This window comes from Stomoxys calcitrans, chromosome 3 (assembly GCF_963082655.1).
Source record: "Stomoxys calcitrans chromosome 3, idStoCalc2.1, whole genome shotgun sequence".
Classification (NCBI taxonomy): Eukaryota; Metazoa; Arthropoda; class Insecta; order Diptera; family Muscidae; genus Stomoxys; species Stomoxys calcitrans.
The window spans coordinates 184,418,023-184,441,500 of record NC_081554.1 but is presented as its reverse complement, the minus strand read 5'-3'; the positions used below and the strand labels follow the sequence as shown (position 1 = coordinate 184,441,500).

Genomic DNA, 23,478 nt, shown 5'->3' with positions numbered 1-23,478 from the left:
TAATTTTATAATTTTTTTTTTTTTTGAAAAAAATTCGATCTTTATTTTTTGACATTCAGGGCTGTGCTTATTTATTACAATGTAGGCATTTATTTGGGATCACATGTTTTGAATGACTCGGTTTTGCGGCAAACGAAAACGTTTTTGCGGTAAACGAAACGTTTTTGCGGTTAACAATTTACAGTCACCTAAATACAAAAATTTGGTAACCAAATTTCGGATGGGGTACCTAGGGGACGTCCCACCCCAAAACCACCCCTGTGGGACTCAAATAAAAGGTATTTAAAATTAGAAAACGTATCTTATATCATATTGTCGGACGAAGTGTTTGGGGGACCACCCAACCCCTAAAACACTCCTAAATCGGACATATTTACCGACCATGGCAATATGGGACTCAAATGAAAGGTATTTGCGAGAGAATACGAATCTGATATCAAAATGTGCGACCAAGTGTTTGGGGGGCCGTCCCTCTCCAAAAACACCCCCAAAAGGAACAAGTTTACGACCATAGCAATATTGTGCTCAAATGAAAGGTCTTTGGGGATAAAGCATGAATCTGATATCAATATTCGGGAAAAGTGTCTATGGGATCACCTCACACCCATAACAACCCCCAGATAGCACGTATTTGCTCACCATGACATTTTGGGTCTTAAAGAGAGTGGAGCTCGATATTGACAGTTTTTAAGGCCCATTCCCCAAACCGAACATATCTGCTCACTTTTCCAATGGGGGTTTTAAATTTAAAGTATTTGATATTAGAAAACGAATTTGATATCTAATTATGAGGCCAATGGCAATATGGGGTTTAAATAAATTATATTTGGGAGCAGGGCGCGATGCTGACATATTTTCGATATAAGGACCACCACACTCCCCAAAACACCCCTAACTCAGACACATTTACCGACCACGACAATGTGGGACTTAAATGAAAGGTATTGGGGAGTAGAACTCGAAGTTGATACCCATTTTCGGGACCAATTTTTTGGTGGTATATCCCATCCGGAAAACAGCATCTATTTACTGACCCTTTGTTATCCAAATGTGGGACCATGTATTTGGGATACCTCCCCTTCCCCAAAACAACCCCGAAAGAGTACAAATTTACCGACCATGGGAATATGTGGCTAAAGGTCAATATGTGGCTCATAAGGTATTTCAGATTAGAAAACGGATTTGATAACCAATTTTGGGGCAAGTGTTTGGTAGATGCCTCATCACATAAACTCCCCTTAAACCAATGACAAGATGGGGTTTAAATAAATGGTATTTGAGAGTAGAACACGATGCTGATATTTTTTCAGGGCTAAGTATCTGGGGGACCACCGAAAACACCCCTAAATCGGACATACATATTGGCCGGTCATGGCAATATGGGGATCAAATGGAAGGTATTATTTGGGAGAGGCGCACGAAATTTATACCCATATTCCGGACCACGATTCTGGGGGTCCACACCCCACCCTAAACCCATCAACCACCACCATGGGGGCCTTCCCACTCCCAGAATCCCAATGAGAATATCGGGCTCAAATAAAGTCTTTTAAGAATGGAGTACGTCTAACATCCGAACTTAAATAACCTGAATTCCAAAATATGCAACTGAGTACCAAATATATGCAACTGTTTACAAGAATTGTGTATGGATGTGTGTGATATGCACATTCGTGTATACGCATGTACGCGCAGTGAAAACGGACAGAATTTGTTTTTGGATTTAGTTAAATCCAGATCATAAAAATATCAATGTAAACGTGCTATAGGGGTATTGATAAACATGCCTTACATACTTCGAAAATAGTAGCATTTAATTGATTTAGACTAATTTAAGGGTGCAAACCCCCTACAGTGGACATGTAAACCAATCATTAGAGCTGGCAAACTATCGATAATCGCAAGATTCAATAGTTTAAATAATAATTATCGATACTATCTCCCATCAGAAGATTGTTTTATATAGTAGCAATATCAATGCACAGACGAAATAAAACCAAGGTTAATAAAGTCAGTTGGAAGCCATGAGAGAAATCATTGTACAATATGTTAATCTAATCAAAAGAAAATTGCGCCCTCTATAGGCGCAATGTGTCTTCAAGGGTAAATTCAGTGTTGGATTGCTTATTTTTGTTTAATTTTGAAAAAAATTTTAATTTTGATATAGTATCCATCGGAAAAATTTCAATCGATATTCAGTCAAAAAATTAAATATCGATATTTTGCCAGCTCTACGAATCATAGCAATATGGAACTCAATTTAAATCAATTTGCGAGTGGAATATGAATCAGCCCTTCAAAATTGGGGCCTAGTGTCTGGTTGTGTCAGTGTTGCTATGAACAAATGAGACTATAACAAGTAATAGCGCCTCAAGTTCGTCGGAATCTTATATACCATCGACCAGGGTATTATAACACCTACTTACCCACGTGTTCAGGTCCATATCAGCTTAATTCTGTGAACAAATTATTTATTGTATTATAAAAATGATAGACATGATTTCAATTTGTTAGCTTTATTCAATAAATTAAATACAATTATCTGATAACGGAATGCATTATTAATATAAACAGAATTTTGTACACTCAAAATAAAAAGTTGGTGATAAGAGTTATTATTTGAGTACGACAGCACATGTTGAGAATGGTAGAGAAATTTTACCACATAATCCTTTTTCTATTCCAATTGCTTTTAAGCACATTAACATGTTCGAGTCATTTATTTTTTATACCCACAACCGTTTGCAACACATCGAAATATCCATTTCCGACCCTATAAAATCTATATATTCTTGATTAGCGTAAAAATCTAAGACGATCTAGCCATGTCCGTCCGTCCGTCTGTTGAAATCACGCTACAGTCTTTAAAAATAGAGATATTGAGCTGAAACTTTGCATAGATTCATTTTTATACACACCACCGTAGGATAGGGGGAATATTCATTTAGTCATTCCGTTTGCAATACATCGAAATATCAATTTCCGATCCTACAAAGTATATATATTTCGGATCGTCGTAAAATTCTAAGACGATTTAACGTGTGTCTGTCCGTCCGTCTGTTGTAATCACTCTATAGGCTTCAAAAATTGAGATATTGAGCTGAAATTGGACACAGATACGTCTTTTTGGTGCACGCTGGTTAAGTTCTTGAACGGGCCAAATCGGACCATATTTGGATATAGCTGATATAAAATTTCATTTTTCATCCGATTTTGCTGAAATTTTAAACATTGAGTAGTTTTGGACCTCCTGACATCTGACCTAAGTATGGTTCAGATCGGACAATATTTAGATATAGCTGCCATATAGACCGATCTGCCGATAAAGGGTCTGAAGCATATAAAAGCTTTATTTTTTTCCGATTTCGCTGAAATTTAAAACAGTGAGTAGTTTTAGGCTTACCAACATCTGACCCAAATATGGTTCAGATCGGACTGTATTTAGATATAGCTGCCATATAGACCAATCTCCCCATAAGGGACTGAAGCCAATAGAAGCCCTATTTATTACCCGATTTTGCTTAAATTTGAAACAGTGAATAGGATTAGGTCTCCCGACATCCGCCCCAAATATGGTTTGGATCGGACCATATTTAGATATTATAAGACCACTCAATATCCGTGCCGAATTTGTGTGCTTAAGTTATCCAATTTTCATCCGATTGTGACGAAAGGGGGTTTACATATATACCCGAGGTGGTGGGTATCCAAAGTTCGGTCTGGCCGAACTTATTGTCTTTTTACTTGTTTGTCTTGATATAGCCTCCATATAGACCGATCCGCCGATTTGGGGTCTTAGGCCCATAAAAAGCACATTTATTATCTGATTTGGCTGAAATTTCTGATAGTGGGTTGTGCTAGGCCCTCCGACATCTTTCTTCAATTTGGCCCAGATCGATCAAGATTTGCATATAGCTGCCATATAGACCGATCTCTCGATTTAGGGTTTTGGGCCCATAAAAGGCGCATTTATTGTCCGATGTCGCCGAAATTTGGGACAGTGAGTTGTGTTAGGCCCTCCGACATCTTTCTTCAATTTGGCCCAGATCGGTCCAGATTTGGATATAGCTGCCATATAGAGCGATCTCTCGATTTTAGGTTTTGGGCCCATAAAAGGCGCATTTATTGTCCGATGTCGCCGAAATTTTGGGACAATAAGTTGTGTTAGGCCCTTCGACATTTTTTTTTCAATTTGCCTCAGATTGGTCCAGATTTGAATATAGCTGCCATATACACCGATCTTGTGATTTAAGGTTTTGCGCCCAAAAAAACGCGCATTTATTGTCCGATTTTGCCAAAATTTGGGACAGTGAGTTGTGTAAGGCTCTTCAACATTTTTCCGCAAGTTGGCCCAAATCTGCCCAGATTTGGATATAGCTGCCATATAGACCGATATCTCGATTTAAAATCTTGGACGTTAAAAAATTAATATCCAAATTATGTCTTTATCTTTATTATTAAAAGGTTAATAACCTTTTGGAATCACGTATGTCTTACATCATTCCTAAATGAGTTGAAGGGAGGAGAGAAAATAAACGCTTTTCTGGGCTTGTTTGTGTTTGTGTTTTTGTTGTTTGACTTGAACTTAATGCAAATTTAATTAAATTACTAAACACAAAACTAAGTTACTAAGTCACACTGACAATCACCAAGCCCCTAACACATATCACATGAATGTGTGTAATTAAAGGCAACTATGCATCCATCAACTAAATAAGGTGTCTTCTTTGGACTGCTCAACTTCATAAAAAGGTGAACTCTACATTATGTCTGCCGCCTATGGGTGTTGTATAATCTTTCATTTTTTACAGAAAGGTTGAGGCTTATGTAGACCCCCGTTTGGTGGTCGGATGGTTGGTTCATTGGTTAATCCGTGACAAGTGAATTTCCTTAGGTTGCCTTTCACACAACACATCCGTATCCTCCCGTTTTAGTGTCTGTCCGTCCGTCTGTCGTTCCTGTCAATGTTGTTTGTTTGTTTGTTTTTCCTTTTGCCATTAGTGGCTTATTTGGCGGTTATGATAACCACACCTGCGCTCTATATATCATCAGCGTGAAATGTTTGCTGTTACGTTTCTCCTAGGAACTGCAGAGCCCAACACAGCGACCAACCAACTAGACTACCCTCCCACCGATCAACCAACCAACCAACCACCTGTGCTAGTTAGTAACCATGCTAACTAAATTCCATCTTAGTTATTATGCCTAAAGGTAATATACATAATAAAATATTCTTCATAACTATTTCAGCATTTTGTCTTCGTTTTCCCTTCTTCTTTTTTTTTGCTTCAACTTTAACCTATTTTTAACTTTATAGACAAGTTTTGTAAGGCAAAGAGTGATGTTATGTTAGAGTGATAGGAAATTTGTCTACGGAAATAAAATTTTGACGAAAATTTTCTATAGAAATAAAATTTTGACAAAAATTTTCTATAGAAATAAAATTTTGACAAAACATTTCTATAGAAATAAAATTTTGACAAAATTTTCTATAGAAATAAAATTTTGACAAAATTTTCTATAGAAATAAAATTTTGACAAAATTTTCTATAGAAATAAAATTTTGACAAAATTTTCTATAGAAATAAAATTTTGACAAAATTTTCTATAGAAATAAAATTTTGACAAAATTTTCTATAGAAAAAAAATTTGGACAAAATTTTCTATAGAAATAAAATTTTGACAAAATTTTCTATAGAAATAAAATTTTGACAAAATTTTCTATAGAAATAAAATTTTGACAAAATTTTCTATAGAAATAAAATTTTGACAAAATTTTCTATAGAAATAAAATTTTGACAAAATTTTCTATAGAAATATAATTTTGACAAAATTTTCTATAGAAATAAAATTTTGACAAAATTTTCTATAGAAAAAAAATTTGGACAAAATTTTCTATAGAAATAAAATTTTGACAAAATTTTCTATAGAAATAAAATTTTCTATAGAAATATAATTTTGACAAAATTTTCTATAGAAATAAAATTTTGACAAAATTTTCTATAGAAATAAAATGTTGACAAAATTTTCTATAGAAATAAAATTTTGTCTCAAATTTCTATGGAAATAAAATTTTGACAAAATTTTCTATAGAAATAAAATTTTGACAAAATTTTCTATAGAAATAAAATTTTGACAAAATTTTCTATAGAAATAAAATTTTGACAAAATTTTCTATAGAAATAAAATTTTGACAAAATTTTCTATAGAAATATAATTTTGACAAAATTTTCTATAGAAATAAAATTTTGACAAAATTTTCTATAGAAATAAAATGTTGACAAAATTTTCTATAGAAATAAAATTTTGTCTCAAATTTCTATGGAAATAAAATTTTGACAAAATTTTCTATAGAAATAAAATTTTGACAAAATTTTCTATAGAAATAAAATTTTGACAAAATTTTCTATAGAAATAAAATTTTGACAAAATTTTCTATAGAAAAAAAATTTGGACAAAATTTTCTATAGAAATAAAATTTTGACAAAATTTTCTATAGAAATAAAATTTTGACAAAATTTTCTATAGAAATAAAATTTTGACAAAATTTTCTATAGAAATAAAATTTTGACAAAATTTTCTATAGAAATAAAATTTTGACAAAATTTTCTATAGAAATAAAATTTTGACAAAATTTTCTATAGAAATAAAATTTTGACAAAATTTTCTATAGAAATAAAATTTTGACAAAATTTTCTATAGAAATAAAATTTTGACAAAATTTTCTATAGAAATAAAATTTTGACAAAATTTTCTATAGAAATAAAATTTTGACAAAATTTTCTATAGAAATAAAATTTCGTCTCAAATTTGTTTGTTTCTCTTTCGAGACTTGGTGTGTTGCTATCTTTGTGTTGCTAAAAAATAAAAAAAAAATAAAATTTTGACAAAATTGTATATAGAAATAAAATGTCTCAATTTTCTATAGAAATCAAATTTTGGTCAAATCTTTACAACATAATTTCTCTCAGCTCACTTCACCGTTGTTCGGAGATCTTCTAGAAGGAGGATACCCTTTTTACAAAACTATATGTACTATGTATGTATACATATGCAACTTGTTTCATGGCAATTTGCCTCTGCAATGAGAATGGGAGCAGAAACTCTTTAGGCCATTTAGTGATTTCCTTAAAGTTTCTGTTGTGGCTTGCGTGCTAACGCCCTAAAACAGCAGTAGCAGAAGTCTGACTGGCTGGCTCGCCTAAAAGTATGCCAGTGAATTTATAACATTTTCTTTTCTGAACGCAATATGATTTAGATTTTTAGGCTTTATATGTATATATAGAAGCAGCAGAGTCTAATGTAGATTTTAAGGCTTTATAAGGTAAGGAAAACGAATATTCCTTTTAAGGATATAACACAAAAATAAACAGGTGTGGTGCTTAGCATCTAACAAAAATGTCTATAATTTCTTAGCTATTAAGTGGTTTGTTTTGGTGTTCTAATGTTACTGTAGGATATTTATGGAAATTACATTGTACGCTATAAAAAGCAAACGTTAAATATGTCAACATAATGGCCTTCGAAAAACAACAAAAAGTTTTGCCTTAAGTGCTGTTTTTTATTGTTTTCATTGGTATTCCTCAAATGAGGCAGGCAAAAAAAAGAAAACTCTTAAGCTAATTGTTTTTAAGTAATTAATAGTTTCTGTTAGTTTTCACTTTTGCTGCTCCTGTGCTGCCTGTCTCCCTTTCAATTGATTTACAAAAAAAAAAAAAAAAACTTTTGCCGAACAAAATCCATTTGCGAAAAGTTTCCTTTGACTTCCTCTTTAGCAATTCTGTTGCCAAATGACACACATTGGATTATTTGTGCTTCGATGGCAATGCTGTGTATGCACTTTAATGTTTGCTAAGGGCTTGTAAACTGTCATGGTGGAAGCACTTTTTTCTGTTCTTAAAAAACACAAATAAAAAGTTAAAAAAAAGTTTCTTTTGAAATAAGGAAAAAAAGTTTAAAATAGATTTGAAGCATAGATATAATTTAGATAAAGACTACATATCTTATGCTTGGGTTTTAAAAATGTTGCATACTTTAGGGGTTGTAAATAATTATTGTTTATATTTAATTAATTTTGCAATCATGCAAATTAATTGTAGCAAAGCGATTGCTCTATCAGACAAACATCCACATACGAGTCAGGTCACATATGGACCTAGCCGAAACAAAGACTATAGCTGTTAGCCTTTCAGATTGCAAAAGCTGTAGTATTTTTATACCCTCCCCCATAGGATGGGGGTGCACTAATAATTTCGTCATTTTGTTTGTAACACATCGAAATATCAATTTTCACCCTACAAAGTATATATATTTCGGATCGTCGTAAAATTTTAAGACGATTTAACGATGACCGTGTGTCTGTTGTAATCACTCTACAGCCTTCAAAAATTGAGATATTGAGCTGAAATTTGGCACAGATAAGTCGTTTTGATGCACGCTGTTTTAGTTCTTGAGCGGGCCAAATCGGAGCATATTTAGATATAGCTGTCATATAAACCGATCTGCCGATAAAGGGTCCGAAGCCCATAAAAGCTTTATTTATTACCCGATTTCGTTGCAATTTGAAACAGTGAGTAGGTTAAGGTCTTTCAGCATCCGAACTAAATATGGTTCAGATCGGATTATATTTAGATATAGCTGCCATATAGACCGATCTGCCGATAAAGGGTCTGAAGACCATAAATGCTTTATTTTTCATCCGATTTCGCTGAAATTTGAAACTGTGAGTAGGTTAAGGCCACTCAGCATCCGAAGTAAATATGGTTCAGATCGGATTATATTTAGATATAGCTGCCATATAGACCGATCTGCCGATAAGGGGTCTGAAGACCATAAATGCTTTATTTTCAATCCGATTTAGCTGAAATTTGAAACTGGATTAATTAAAGCCTCCCGACATCTGACCCAAATATAGTTCAGATCGGGCTATATTTAAATATAGCTGCCATATAGACCGATCTCCCGATTAAGGATCTGAAGCCCAAAAAAGCTCTTATTTATTACCCGATTTCGCTGAAATTTGAAACAGTGAGTTGTTCTGAGCCTCCCGATATCTGACCTTAATATGGTTCAGATCGGTTTATATTTGGATATAGCTGCCGAAAACGATCAATATTTTGTTGTACAAAGTTGAATAGTGACTTATATATATTACACCACTCAATGCCCGTGCCTAATTTGGGTGCTTTTGTTATCCAATTTTCACCGGATTGTGACGACAGGGGGTTTACATATATACTCGAGGTGGTGGGGATGCCTTTTTACTTGTTTAGTATGCGTTTGTAGCAGTCATTTGGACGACAAGCAAAAAGTTAAAAGACGTGTGAAATTTGGCCAGGGCGAATTTTTTATTTAGTAATTAACAGATACCTCTTAGCCTTATCAACGGAGAACCATAAAATGAGTTTTATTTTTATACTCTTCAAGCAAAGGAAATTTCAAATTTTTAAAACCATTATATAATTAAATAAATTAAAAATTTCCAATAAACCTTTTTTATAGATTTCTTTTAGCTAAACTACTAAGTTAAACCTGTTATCGATTGCTGTTTCTCAGAGTTTTTTTTGAATGACTTCTCTGACCACATTTGAATTTACGTAAATATCGTGGGGTCATATTCTCATTATTACACGAGCCAGCAGCAGCACCACCACCACCCCATTCATCGTCATCTATTTCATTCACGGAATTAATTACACTCTTTTTTCGTTTGTATTTTGTTTACAATATTCCAATAAAGATTTATGAGGCGTAGTAAACTCGCTCACTTGTAAACGCTAACGATACCATTTCTAGCATTTCAAACAGCAGTAAATCTTGACTTGCGTTTTATATATAATAATTTTGTAATTTTTATGCATAATTAAATGATAATCTTATATCGCCCCATAACAGAAAACCAAACAAGTAAAAAGGCATTAAGTTCGGCCGGGCCGAACTTTGGATACCCACCAACTCGGGTATATATGTAGACCTCCTTTCGTCTTTTATGAGCTTCAGGCCCATTATCGGCAGATCGGTCTATATGACAGCTATATCTAAATATAGTCCGATCTCAACCATCCTTAGGTCCTATGTTGGGAGGCCCAAACCAACTCACTGTTTTAAATTTCAGCGAAATCGCTTAAAAAATAAAGTTTTTATGGGCTTCAGACCGTTTATCGGGAGATCGGTCTATATGGCAGCTATATCTATATATAATCTGATCTGAACCATATTTGTGTCCTATGCTGGTAGGCGTTATACTACTCACCGTTTAAAATTTCTGCGAAATCGCTTAAAAAATAAAGCCTTTATGGGCTTCAGACCCTTTATTTCGAGATCGGTCTATATGGCAACTATATCTAAATATACACCGATTTAATCCAATTTAGGTCAGATGTCGGGAAGCCTTAAACTACTCACCGTTTCATATTTCACCAAAATGGGGTAGTAAATAAAGCTTTTATGGGCTTCAGACCCTAAATCGGGAGATCGGTCTATATGGCAGCTATATTTAAATATAGTCCGATCTGAACTATGTTTGGGTCAAATGTCGGTAAGCCTTAAGCTACTCACTGTTTTAAATTTCAGCGAAATCGGATAAAAAAAATCGGTCTATATAGCAGCTTTATCAAAATATGGTCCGATTTGGCCCGTTCAAGAACTTAACCAGAGTGCATCAAAAAGACGTATCTGTGCCAAACTTCAGCTCAATATCTCAATTTTTGAAGGCTGTAGATTGATTACAACAGACGGACGGACAGACGGACAGACACACAGACATAATTAAATCGTCTTAGAATTTTACGACGATCCGAAATATATATAATTTGTAGGTTCGGAAATTGATACTTCGATATGTTGCAAACGGAATGACTAAATGAATATACCCCCTATCCTAAGCTGGTGGGTGCAAAAAAACACTTGCAGCTTAATGGTGGCCAAACAAATTTCGTTAGCTGCAAATAAATAGCTTGCCACTCTTTTTAACATTTTGTTGATGATATGTTATTTTGTTTATTGGGCATAGTAATTATATGCCCATATCATGGAGTCGATAATTTCATAGTGTGCTAGTCCAAAAAAATTAAAGTTTATCACGAAATTGTTTGAAAAGATCTGCAATATTTGGAAAATTAAATGAAATTTCTTTATGAAAGAAACTTTGGATTAAACATAAGACGACTTTGGTTTGATTTACCTAATTTGTTGGCTATCACAGGACGTTTGTTCTAATTTCGACATGTCTTTCTGACTTGGTCTTTCTATTGGAGTTTACGTATTCTCCTTTTGCGTTTGCCATTTTCAAATGACTTTTTAGCTGGGGCCACTTCATTTTGACAACACGACATCGCACAGTTCATGGTTAGTTTAGGTTTAGGGCGTTTAGGTTTTGGGCGCCCCGGTAGCCGAGTTGATAGCGTGCTTGGATTACCAGTGCAGGGGTCGTGAGTTCGATTCCCGCCAGAAGCCTAGGTCTGCCGCTACTGTGGTATCACAATGGACTTAAAATTGTCTGAATGGGTCTGTAAAGGACTGTCACTCTTGCCTAGCCTAACCTAGGTTTAGGGGAGAAGTGTTTGAACCGTTGAGTGGAGCGGACGTTAGAAGTTTCCTAAAACTCGTAATAGGTCATTACTTTTGGAAGAAAATTTTAAGTCACTCAAGGATAGCTGCGATAGAGGTATCCATTAGGTGGTTGATGATCTGCGTCTGTTTCCAGTGGAGCGGCAGATCTGGAGCCCGACAGTAGGCTTAGAATGGACTCTAAAGACCCAACAGCTGCGGTGTCAGGCCGTAGCTACTGAAAACCTCGACTGGTGGAGCTCCAGGCTCCACTAGCCGACAGACGACTGGTCAGCAGGGGCTTTTGACGAAGACATCCGATTCGAATCTATTCTTTCTGCGCATGCCTATAATTTGCCAAGGCCATCAGCCTTTCCCGGCAAACCAACACGCTCTTTAAGAGGTTGAAATAATAGAAGACGCATCGCTCTCAGGTTTATTGAGAGGCTTGGTCCGAAAGATCCTAAGACTCTCACTAAAGGGAGAGAGACTCCTTAAATAGGGCTTGGGAATTCGCTGCATAGGCTATCCCAAAGACTGCATGTCTAGATTCGAAAAAAGCACCGCAGTCAGCCAAAAGGCTGCGGTCACCTGGAGGGCATCCCATGCCTAAAAGAACTAGGGCGAATAACAGTCAACAGTGGGTCCTTTGCTAATGTTTTCGCTGGGGACAGTTTGGTGATGGCAGTTGTCGACAAGGGAGAAGAACAGGGCTGCATACCTAGGAATAATTGGAGTGGGATAGTTAATGGACTGTCATATATATACTCCGATGTCCTTGCGAAATTTCCTGGGTCTCCTCCAGTTTGTGACGATGCAGGCTGGTATGGAGGCCAATACAGACTAATTGCCTTCGAGGATCAACGTTCCCATTACTTGGACCTAATGTTTTATGCAACATTTGTTATCTACTGCCTAATACTTTTCATTTGAGTTCCATATTGACATGAACTTCGAATATATCTGTTTAGAAGAGTTTTGGGGTTGGAGAGGACCGCTGGGTACATGGACCCAAATTTTAATACCATATTCGTTTTCTGGTCTCCAATACCATTCATTTCATACCCTTGTTGTGCCCCTCGGACCACTTTCGGATATGGGTGGCGTTTTTGTGGTAAGAGGGAGGGTCCGCCTCCACCCGATATCAAAAAATTATATAGCCTATGTTTCCTTCCGGACCAACTTACACAATCTGTGAAAATTTCAAGGTAATCGATTCAGCCGTTTTTGAGTCTATACGGAACAAACAAACACATACAAACAATCACAAATTGAATTTTATATATAAGATTAGTATTTTGTTATGCTTGTCAAAATTGCCAATTTACATACGATTCACCATTTTTGCTTTCACACTAACATGTTATTTTTGTATTACATAACCTAAAAATGTGAGCAAAAGCTAATTTTTTATGGGTTACTTTCATCCGAATGACAACAAACACAGCTGATTTTTTTTTTTTCGAAAAATAACATTATTTGGAATGTGATTGTCATATGTTAGTTTCACATGTGTGCAACTTTAACAAATGCAAAATTTGACATGTCATAAGACAAACACATATAGTGTGATAGCAGCTTAAGCGTTGTTTTCTACAATGGTGGCTTACTAGCACAGCGCATCAACAAAGTTTTTATAGTTTGCTATGTATGATTATTGTGAATGAGTTTCTCGCAACATAATGCGGCATAAATAAACAGCTAACGTCATACATTTCAGATATTGATTTGAGACGCTACAAAGTTGAACAACAAATGCTATTCATTCCAGTTTTTTTTAGTTTTTCTGACTTAAAATGTCCATAGCCATAGCATATAGACATTACAAACAATAATGTTGTTATTATACCCCCATTAAATATTTCAACTACATGTGATGTATTAGCTTAGGCAAATGTTAAGACGAAAATATTTTATGCTACACAAAACGAAAGCTGAACAAATTGAAATCACCGTAAAACTGGTTGCGAATACTCCTCCTATTTTATTTTTCTGCTTGCCGCTTACCATTCATGAGCAACTTTTCATTCAGTCAATGCAGCAAAAATTACTTTTATCCGTGTTCTTGTCTGTAACTCTTTTTCTTGTTTTAGGAAACTCTAAAAATTATTGGTAGTCATTTCTGGCTTTGGGTCTAAAACAACTGGTTTGGATGAAAAAAAAAACTATGCCAACATAAAGAGGTAATTAGCTTCTGGTGGTAGAGTGGCTTTTGGTCTATATTTTTAACATTTCAAATGAAAAATTACCAAGAATATTGAACTTTAACTTTTAAAAGAAGAAAAACATGCCAAGAGGAGATGGTCGGGTGTTAGGGTATTTTTTTTTGTAATATTTCGGTTATAATTTCAAAATGTATAGAAGCGATGAAGCAAACTTTCCTTTGGGATTAGCTAAGGCTGTAGTGGCAAGAGAAATGCCACAGGTACAAAGAAGAAAAATGTCTAAGACTAGTTCCTTGTGCTCTCATTTACTAATACACACACATCTTCAAAGAAATGAGAACATGAAGTAGAAGGCTTTTCAGTTTTGATTAGTAGATCACCACTTCCGTAGATAACCAGCACACCCACTTTACCAGTTCAGTTTTCAGCAACAGACAACATCATAATCCCTGATACCATATCCGCAGCTGGTTTCTCTTTAAGTCTATCCCGTATTTAAAATTGCTGTTGAACTCTGGAACAAGCTCACACCATCATCCACTTAGAGTTATATAGCTAGCCTAAGAATAATAAAATAATGTCCGATTTGTTGCTCCCCCGGCTTAAGCCCAAACTTTACCCTTATGACACACACACTCCACCCCAACTTCACCCTTATGGTATTATCTGAAATGGGGGGTGTTATGGTACTCATATCATTAAAATTTTGCGTAGAACACTGTTTGGTGTGAAAATGTTCTAACTGCCAAAACCACTTTTTTGTTACTCGATTCTTTCGCCAACTCATCGAAATCAGCTGCTTTTATAAAGGGAAAACAGCTGGGGCCGAACTACCGCATACATGATCGTGAGCGCCTTGGTATGGAATGCAATTTCATCTCGTGTTAAATGGAAGTTACACCACTTTTATACAAATTAAAATGTAAATTGTTTATAAATTGTAACCGATTTAAACATTCGCGTTCCCAAAAACTCAAAAATTGTGTTTCAATTAAGAAATGCATAATTCACAATTGGTGGATTTCGAACGATTTTACCCGTTCACGTATGCGTTCATTCGGACCCTGATTTCTTTGATTTGTCGAAAGAATCAAGTGACAAAATTTTAGTGGTTTCGACAGTAAGAGTTGGTTCAAGGGCTCTAGTTTGTATAGAAATTTGGAGCATTTTTTGACAATTTTTTTTAATTTTCCTAGAAATCAAAATCCATAGCTTTTCTTTCTACAATTGACACATATTTAAATTTATTATCTAAAATTTAAGAAATTTTTATTTTTCTCTTTTTCAGAATGGAAGTTCAAACCGTTAATAACCATTTAAATAACGCCCTTATATCACCGTTATCTGCCACAAATCCTCAAACTAACAACACATCAGCATCATCATCGCCGCCACCTTCAATTCAACAACAACAACCATCTTCAACAACGGCATCAATGTCTGCCACAGTGCATTTGCAAAAAGCCGTCATTCAAATGAACGACAGTCTAACACACTTAAGTCGCAGCAACAGTCCAGCCAGCTCAAATTCGGAAATCGAAAAGGAATTACAAGATCTAGATCTGAACAGTTCCATGAACAGTGGCAGCATAAGTTTAGGTGCCGAACTAAATTGCAAATCAAATGGATCGCTGAGTGGTGCCTCATCCTCATCAACGCAAGGCCTTATTGGTATTGCCGGCAATGGTGGTTGTGTTGGAGCCGATAATGGCCATGTGGGTGGTGGTGGTGGTGCTGATACAGCACCCTCAAGTTTAAAAACAACAACAACGAATGGCAGCAGTGGAAGTGGTGGCAACAATGCACTGGCCACAGCGGCTATAACAGCAGCGAGTATAAAAAAACGCATTTCATCGAGTCGAACACCAACACGAAAGGCTAGACGAATAAAATTCTATCGTAATGGTGATCGTTTCTATCCTGGCATAACCATTCCAGTTTCAAATGAACGTTATAGGTAGGCACATTGAATGAAAAGGCAGAAAAAAGAACAAATATAAAAGTAAATATTTTTATTACAGATCATTTGAGAGCTTATTTGAAGACCTTACAAGACTTTTAGAGGAAAATGTTAAAATTCCAGGTGCTGTACGCACCATCTACACTATGTGCGGTAAAAAGGTGAGTGAAAATTCTTTGCAAAAAGAATTCATAGGTACTGCAGGACCAATGAAAAGTCTTGTGTAAATCTATTTTGAGACTGAATGTCAGATTTAAAGAGTTGCCATTCCTAATACAAGTCCAGTTGTTGTTGTAGTCACATTTACATGTGGGAGTGGCGATCCTCGTTAAGCTTCTGTAGGTAAGCAAGCTCGGCAAGCGGTCCAAAGGACTGATCGACACGGGAACAGGATGGCTATTGGTTATGTAAAGACGCCAATAAGTCGCCTCGTCATATCGAGCATCATAGGCACTGAGTATTTATGTAAGAGCCGGTGCCGCCCGGCCTCTCACTGAGACTCTCAGCTCGATACCGCTGATTGTCCGTGCCTGCGGAAGCTACTCATGAAGCATTCCACAATCTGCGACCTGTGAACGCCCGGTAGCACGCAACTAAGCTTCTCGTGATTGCGATGAACATCACATAGATGGAACCTCAAAGTTCCAGCCGGTGCTCATATCTGTATCGTGCCGGGATATAGACCCTGCTTTTTATTATGGTAATATATAGTGCAGTGCAGCGGAAATTGTATGGAAATGACACCTATCCAGTACAGCAAATTTTAAGAAAATTTACCAGTGCAGACTTAATCTAGTACTGAGTTCGACTTTTCGCCACAACAACTATCAAAATGCATTATAAAAAAATAATGAGCAATAGTTGCAAGATATAGCTTAATACATATTTCGCTTCAATTAATTGCAAATTTAATTAAATGCTCACGAACTTGGCCAAATATAACTCTGCTTCAAGTAGTTGCTTTTATTGTGTGTCGTTGTATGACTTTTGTTTATGTTATCTCGAAGAGGATACGGCATATTTCGTACTCAATTAATTGAAAATTTTCGTGCGAAGGATTTTCGTGACCATCTGCATAAATACCTCTATTGTGAATGGCAAAATATAATTAAAACCCCGTTTACACTGTTCAAACTACAACGTCAGTCTGTTTGTTCAGCCTTGAAACATTAATCTGAGTCGCACACAAAATGTAAAACGAAAAGAGAGGATTGTTAGAACAGAACTACATATGTCCCGCCCTAATCAGGATTGCCTTATTGTGCAGTGGTTTTGTGTCTTCATCTATTTTATAAAAAAAATTACATTAAAGTGTGTATTAAAATTTATTTATTTTATTTATTTATTTGTAACAAATTCAGTAATACTAAGCCTACTCGGCCTGAAATTCGCATTACACAGTATAATTTACCTAAGTGTATAACAACAAAGTAATAAAGAATACCTTATGAAAGAGATAGGCAAATTATAACTGTAATTTATTTATTGGCACCTCAGCCACAAATACATAAACATAAAAAAAATAGAATTAGCCCAATTAGCGTAATAACGCGAAATATGAAGTAAATAAATTAATAAACCCCAAATGGTATCTTTTTGGTCATCATGCCGGTACCACAAATACAAAATGTCTAAGAAGTTTTAATCGAAAATTATTGATAGAATGGCGAAAAATTCGCAGATCGGCCGGCAAAACATTCCAACATCTAGCAACACGAACAGTGAGAGATCTTTCAAATATGGTCCTATAAATTCATTCGTACCATAGCGTTCTCGATCACATATGCGGTAATTCGGTCCCTGATTTAGGCTGGGGTGAATCCATCCCACTTTTAAATATTATTATTAAAGAGGGTGGGATATCATATAAATATGGATAACAGCTGATATAGATAGTTATCATTCACAATAACAGTAACTTTTATAGATAGCGGGAGAAGTGTAGTATGATTTTATTGTGCGAGCTTATTAACCTTATATAAGCATATTAGCAAAACCGCTACGTTAATCTGTATGTTATGCCATGTTATGCCAACAATGATCTGAGTCACACAAAAAGAGAGGATTGTAAGAAGAAAACTATTAGCCCATTATGCTCCTATTATGAATGAAAATTCCACACAAACTAATTTTGTTTACTTTACAAACATGTGTACGTTTTTTTTATCAACCATGTAAAAGAGGAATAAAGAGAGAAAGGGGAAAAAGTAGATATCACAGGTTTTAGATTTGTATTTTCTTAAAAAAAAATACGCTTAAAACTGTGAAAATTTCCAAGAAAATTTAAGTTTTTATGTTAAATTTTACATAAAACAAATAATAAACGTAGCACACTTGTTTCTAAGGTTGAAAATCACAAATAAGACACAAACACCCAATTTAGTAATGCTCCATTAGCATGACCAGCAAATCCAGATATCGCACAGGGCTTCTATAAAGGCCTAAAGGTGGAGTTACATACTTTGCGCGCTCATTAAAAATACAACTCTGAAAATAAAGCGAGGCTGAAAAGTTAAAGAATTTTCAGCTTTGACGACTCAACTCAAGCTTAATTTTGTGTTGCCATAGGTGAAGTAGTGTTTTTAGGCGTCAAAGTTAAAAATTGTTTAACTTTTGCGCATTGATTTTGTGGGATTTGTTTGCAGAGTTGCATTGTTAAGCGTTTTTGATGCGCGTAACTTCACCTTAAACATAATGAGCGCGTTGAGAAGCGGCGCGATAAAAAATGCAGCTCTGTCAAATGTTAAAAAATCAACTAGCAAAACTTAATCAACTTTTAACTTTGATGAATAAAAACAATAATTCACGTGTGGCAACACAGAGCGTACTGAGAAGGCTCAAGCGTCAAAGTAAATATTTCTTTAACTTTTCCGCGTTGCTTTTGTGGAATTCAATTAAAAAGCAAAGCCCAACGGACTCATTCTTTTTCGGCCTTATGGCTGGTACTATGTTCTTTTTTCACTGTTGAAAACTCATGTTTTTCGCGTTTATTCTTTTGGAAAACTACACAAATAACAATGATAAAATAACAATTTTGTTAAAATTTTACCACAGGTTATGTTAGGTTAGGTTGAAAAGAGGGTGCAGATATTAATCCGCCCCATGCCACTATGGACATACACCTAAACCAGTAATCGGCTTGTTGTGCGCTCTAAAAACTATAAAATAACCTCTAAGAAAAAAAATTTTAGGTTAGGAATTCCGTGCTACTTACAAAATCCTTAATTGTTTTTAATACCACTCCTCTAAGTTGGTTCATTCTTGTATTGTGTCTCCACCTAAGCGCCGGTATATGTTAGACGCGAACGTCGGGCAATGACAAAGGAAATGCACCAACGTCTCATCATCTGCCCCGCATGCCCTACACATGCTATCACTTGCCGCACCGATTTTGAGCTCGTAGGAATGCATGAGCATTCGTCGCCCACTCCCTTAACTAGGACTGGGTCGAACCGAAAGACTTCGGGTTAACCAAGTTTATTGACGCCAGTCCGCTGGCCTTCACCGCCAAATTGTCTGCCCTTTCATTTCCCCTTACTCCGTTATGGCCCCGCACCCACACCTTCCTTCTTACACTGCAAGACTGTTCGTGACCTCACCGTCCTGGTTTTTATTGCCCTTATGGCAATTTTACTGTAGATGTTCACACTCGACGTCCTTGCGTTAACATCACACCACCTCACGCATTCCGTGATCGCCCCGATCTCCGCCTGCAGGACCGTATTATGGACAGCCAATCTAAAGCAGATCTCAGTCCCTGGGATCTCAATAAAGACCCCCAGGTCACTTTGTCCTGTAGCTTTGATCCATCCGTGTAACATGATAACATTCCGTCAATCCAAGACTGTGCCGATGACAGCAGTGCCTCGCATTCGACTTCAAGGTTCATCTCAGGTATCCGATCGGAAACCTCTTCCAGGATTCCTATCGTCGCCTCGATTATACCGCGATGGTATGAGCTGCTCCCATTCTCAATCCATTCTCCTATCGCCTTAAGTTTCCTAGCCGCAGTGGCTGCCTAACACTTAATCTGTATGTCAATGGGTCGGATATCTAGACTAGTCTCCAGCGCCTTAGTGGGTGTGGTCCTCATCGCTCCGCCTATGCCAAAACAACATGCACTTTTCCTCCATAACAGTCCACCAAACTACTGAGGAGTAAGTCAGTATTGGTCTTATCACGCTCCTGTAGAGTCAGTGGACTATTCTCGGATTTAGGCCCGTCTACATAGTGCCCAACATTTGTGAGCCCATCTCAGTACGCTCTTGAATGTGACACTTCCAATTAGTTTCCTGTCCAAGATCACACCTAAGTAGTTGACCTTGTCAGATATCGAAATCTTCTTATTGAGGAAACGTTGTTAAATTCGCCCACCTTCGTCTTCCTCGTGAACAGGCATATTTCAGTCCTCTCTGGGTTAACATTGAGACCTCTGGGTCTATGCCATATGAAAGACCCTTTCGGCCCTTCTGCAAAGCACGTTCGGATACTTACCCCTTAGAAGTATTATAAATCGTCTGCGTAGCAGTTTTGGCTCAAAACTGAAAATTTTGCGGCAAATGCATTGCAGCGATATACAAGAAGATTATCTTCACTAAAATGTTGAAGTTTTGGATGACGCTTGTAATATTCAAAGATCAAGTGACGACGAAAGAGTGCAAGATGTTGGAGACTATGCCGGATGAAATAAACCATCTTTATCTCCTGATGGAAGTGGTTCACATAAGAAATCAGATGAAAACGTGGGTAGTTGGTCTGCTGCCAGGACACCTTATGTAACAGCTTAATTTAAGTGGGAGCATCTTAGTATCGATTTTCGTTTTTTTAATCCCCCTTATCTTTTTTGCAGATCTCGACTTTGGAAGAGCTTGAAGATGGTCAAAGCTATGTGTGTTCCTGTAATAATGAGAATTTCAAAAAAGTCGAATACAATACCACATCACAACCTCTAACCAATTTGTCAATATCCAATAAAACATCAAATCGTATATCGAAATACTATAGACCATCATCGCCTTTGAAGAATGGCTCCACCAATAGCAACAACATAGGTAATGGGGGTGCAGCGGCCAACGCCACAACTGGAGGACCCAACACCAATGGCAGTCCCATTCTAGGCAAAATGAGCGAACGCGACAGTGTAGTCCATCCACGCATAGTTACCCTTATACGAAATGGTACTCGACCACGTAAACTAATGCGCTTGCTGCTGAATAAACGCAATAGCCCAAGTTTTGATCATGTCCTCACTGCTATAACGCAAAAGGTCAAACTCGATACCGGTTATGTGCGCAAAGTTTTCACTTTGTCGGGCTCGCCGGTAACAAATTTAGCCGATTTCTTTGGTGCCGAAGATGTTTTTTTTGCCTATGGCACTGAGCGTGTCAATAACCCTGAAGATTTTCGCTTGGAAAATGATGAACAGAAGGCCTTACAGGCAATACGTAAAAATTTACGTACTGCCGGTACACTATGCAAAGGTCCCAAACCAAAGATGCCTGTGAAGAGCAAAAAGACCTATGACACTTCGGCCTTGGATGAAGAGAAGCTGCTGCTGAACGAAAGTGGCATTGATGCGCAAGAATTGCCGGCGGTCATCCGAGAACGTTATATACTGGGCCAAATCATAGGTGATGGCAATTTTGCCATTGTGCTGAAATGTAAGGATCGTCAAAGTGGTTATACCTATGCGCTGAAAATCATCGATAAGAGCAAGTGCAAGGGCAAGGAACATTATATTGATGATGAGGTACGCGTTATGAAGAAACTATCACATCCCCACATTATTTCCCTAATAATGGATGTTGATCAGCAAGCCAATATGTATTTGGTGCTTGAATATGTTGGCGGTGAGTAAGACAATAATATTAGGTTGCCCAAAAATATAATTGCGAATTTTTTAAAAGAAAGTAAATGCATTTTTAATAAAACTTGGAATGAACTTTAATCAAATATACTTTTTTTACACTTTTTTTCTAAAGCTAGCTAAAAGTAACAGCTGATAACTGACAGAAGAAAGAATGCAATTACAGAGTCACAAACTGTGAAAAAATTTGTCAACGCCGACTATATGAAAAATCCGCAATTACTTTTTGGGCAACCCAATATATAAATTTTTAAAGCTAATTAAAAAAAATTTCAAAGGCCGTATTTACTAAACTTAACGAAGCCTTAAAATGGTTTATTTGACAATTCTACAAAGAAAATCTGTCGAATAAACCTATTCCAAATCTACATTCAGTTTTGCGAATAGTGGTGTAAATGTTACCCGATATCACAAATGCTAGCTCTTCAAAAAAAATATATTGAATTGTCAATTTTACAATAATAGGTCGGTTCGCGTACTTTTCCAGTAAAAACTTGCAGGAGAGTAAGTACAGTCTTTACTCTCTTTTGCTATCTATTTGAATTAAACAGCTGATTTTCATAAAACATCTGTTCAATGCTGCAAATTTCTGCTGGAAAAAAAACTCTAGTATAAATTTGAAAGCTCTCACTTAACAAACTTTCAAAATTTTGCTCGCTCTCACGCACTCTACCGCTCTCTTCTGCTGGCAAACAAAGTATGCGGACGACTTCCAATAACAATTTGTGCAAATTTGCACAAATTTTTGAGTTCCCGAACACACTTAATATTACGTTTTTGTTCTCTTTGCCTTTTTCCTTTACTTTGTTTTAATCCAGGTGGCGATTTGTTTGATGCTATTACACGCGTTACTAGATTCTCCGAAGATCAGTCACGTGTGATGATTAAACATTTAGCTGCTGCTATGGCCTATTTACATTCCATGAGCATTGTGCATCGTGACATTAAACCCGAAAATCTATTGGTAAGTCTCTAAAAGCGTCTTAAAACCCAATTTTCAGAAATTTTTCATTCATTCTCTCTTTCGAACAGGTTGAGCTTGATGAAAGCGGTAATGTTATCGTCTTAAAGTTGGCCGATTTCGGTTTGGCATGTGAAGTCACTGAACCTCTATACGCTGTATGTGGTACACCAACATATGTGGCTCCTGAAATCCTAATGGAAACTGGCTATGGTTTAAAGGTAAATTATTTTTGGATCCTATTTAAATGCTCGGTGACATATTTTCTTATGGGGGAAAAGGTCTTTGACTTAATGACACTTTCTCTTATATGAAAAAACGTCTGTCTTAAAAAGACTTTTATTATAAACCGATCAGAACCTTAATATGGTTCTGATCGGTTTATAATTGGATATATCTGCCATCGTGAAAAATATTAATTTTCATTGTGAAACACGAACTTAATACCCACCTTAAGGAAAACAAGTAAAAGCGTGGTAAGTTCGGCCGGGCCGAATCTTTTATACCCTTCACCATAGATAGTATTTGTCAAGTTCTTTAAATGACTTCTTCGAATAGAAAAACACCACCTCCAACATTTCAGGCAATTGCAAAATTTCGGCCAAATCGGATAAGAATTGCATCCTCTAGAGGCTCAAGAAGTCTATTCGGGAGATCGGTTTATATGGCGGCTATATCAGTTTTGGACTTGAAGGAGCATTTTTCATCCGATTTTGATGAAATTTGGAACAGTACTATATTTTTGACTTATAAGGATACTCGAATTCCAATCCCCAATGACCTACATCAATAAGAAGTATCTGTGCAAAATTTCATGCATCTAGCTCTAGGCGTTCGACCGCTATCGTGATTTCCACTAACGGACGGACGGACATGGCTTGAATATCAAGACAATCAAAAATATATATACTCTATGGGGTCGCAGATCAATATTTCGAGGAATGACTAGATTAGTATACCAAACGTCCTATGGTGGGGT

The 23,478-nt window shown here is 36.3% G+C and overlaps 1 protein-coding gene across 4 annotated transcripts in view; it reads left to right on the top strand.

Moving 5' to 3' along the window:
* The window catches only part of LOC106084391 (serine/threonine-protein kinase GA29083), a 103,671-nt gene that overhangs the window by 76,497 nt on the left and 3,696 nt on the right, over positions 1-23,478 (top strand). For 3 of the 4 annotated variants that reach the window (XM_059364403.1, XM_059364402.1, XM_059364404.1), the window contains exons 3-7: positions 15,001-15,669; positions 15,734-15,833; positions 20,522-21,521; positions 22,357-22,502; positions 22,571-22,720. In XM_059364403.1, the coding sequence (XP_059220386.1) occupies positions 15,002-15,669; positions 15,734-15,833; positions 20,522-21,521; positions 22,357-22,502; positions 22,571-22,720 (2,064 nt within the window). In that variant the 5' untranslated portion in view covers position 15,001. Of the gene's footprint in view, positions 1-13,640; positions 13,731-15,000; positions 15,670-15,733; positions 15,834-20,521; positions 21,522-22,356; positions 22,503-22,570; positions 22,721-23,478 lie in introns of all 4 variants that reach the window. The other variant, XM_013248033.2, reaches the window with a different exon arrangement.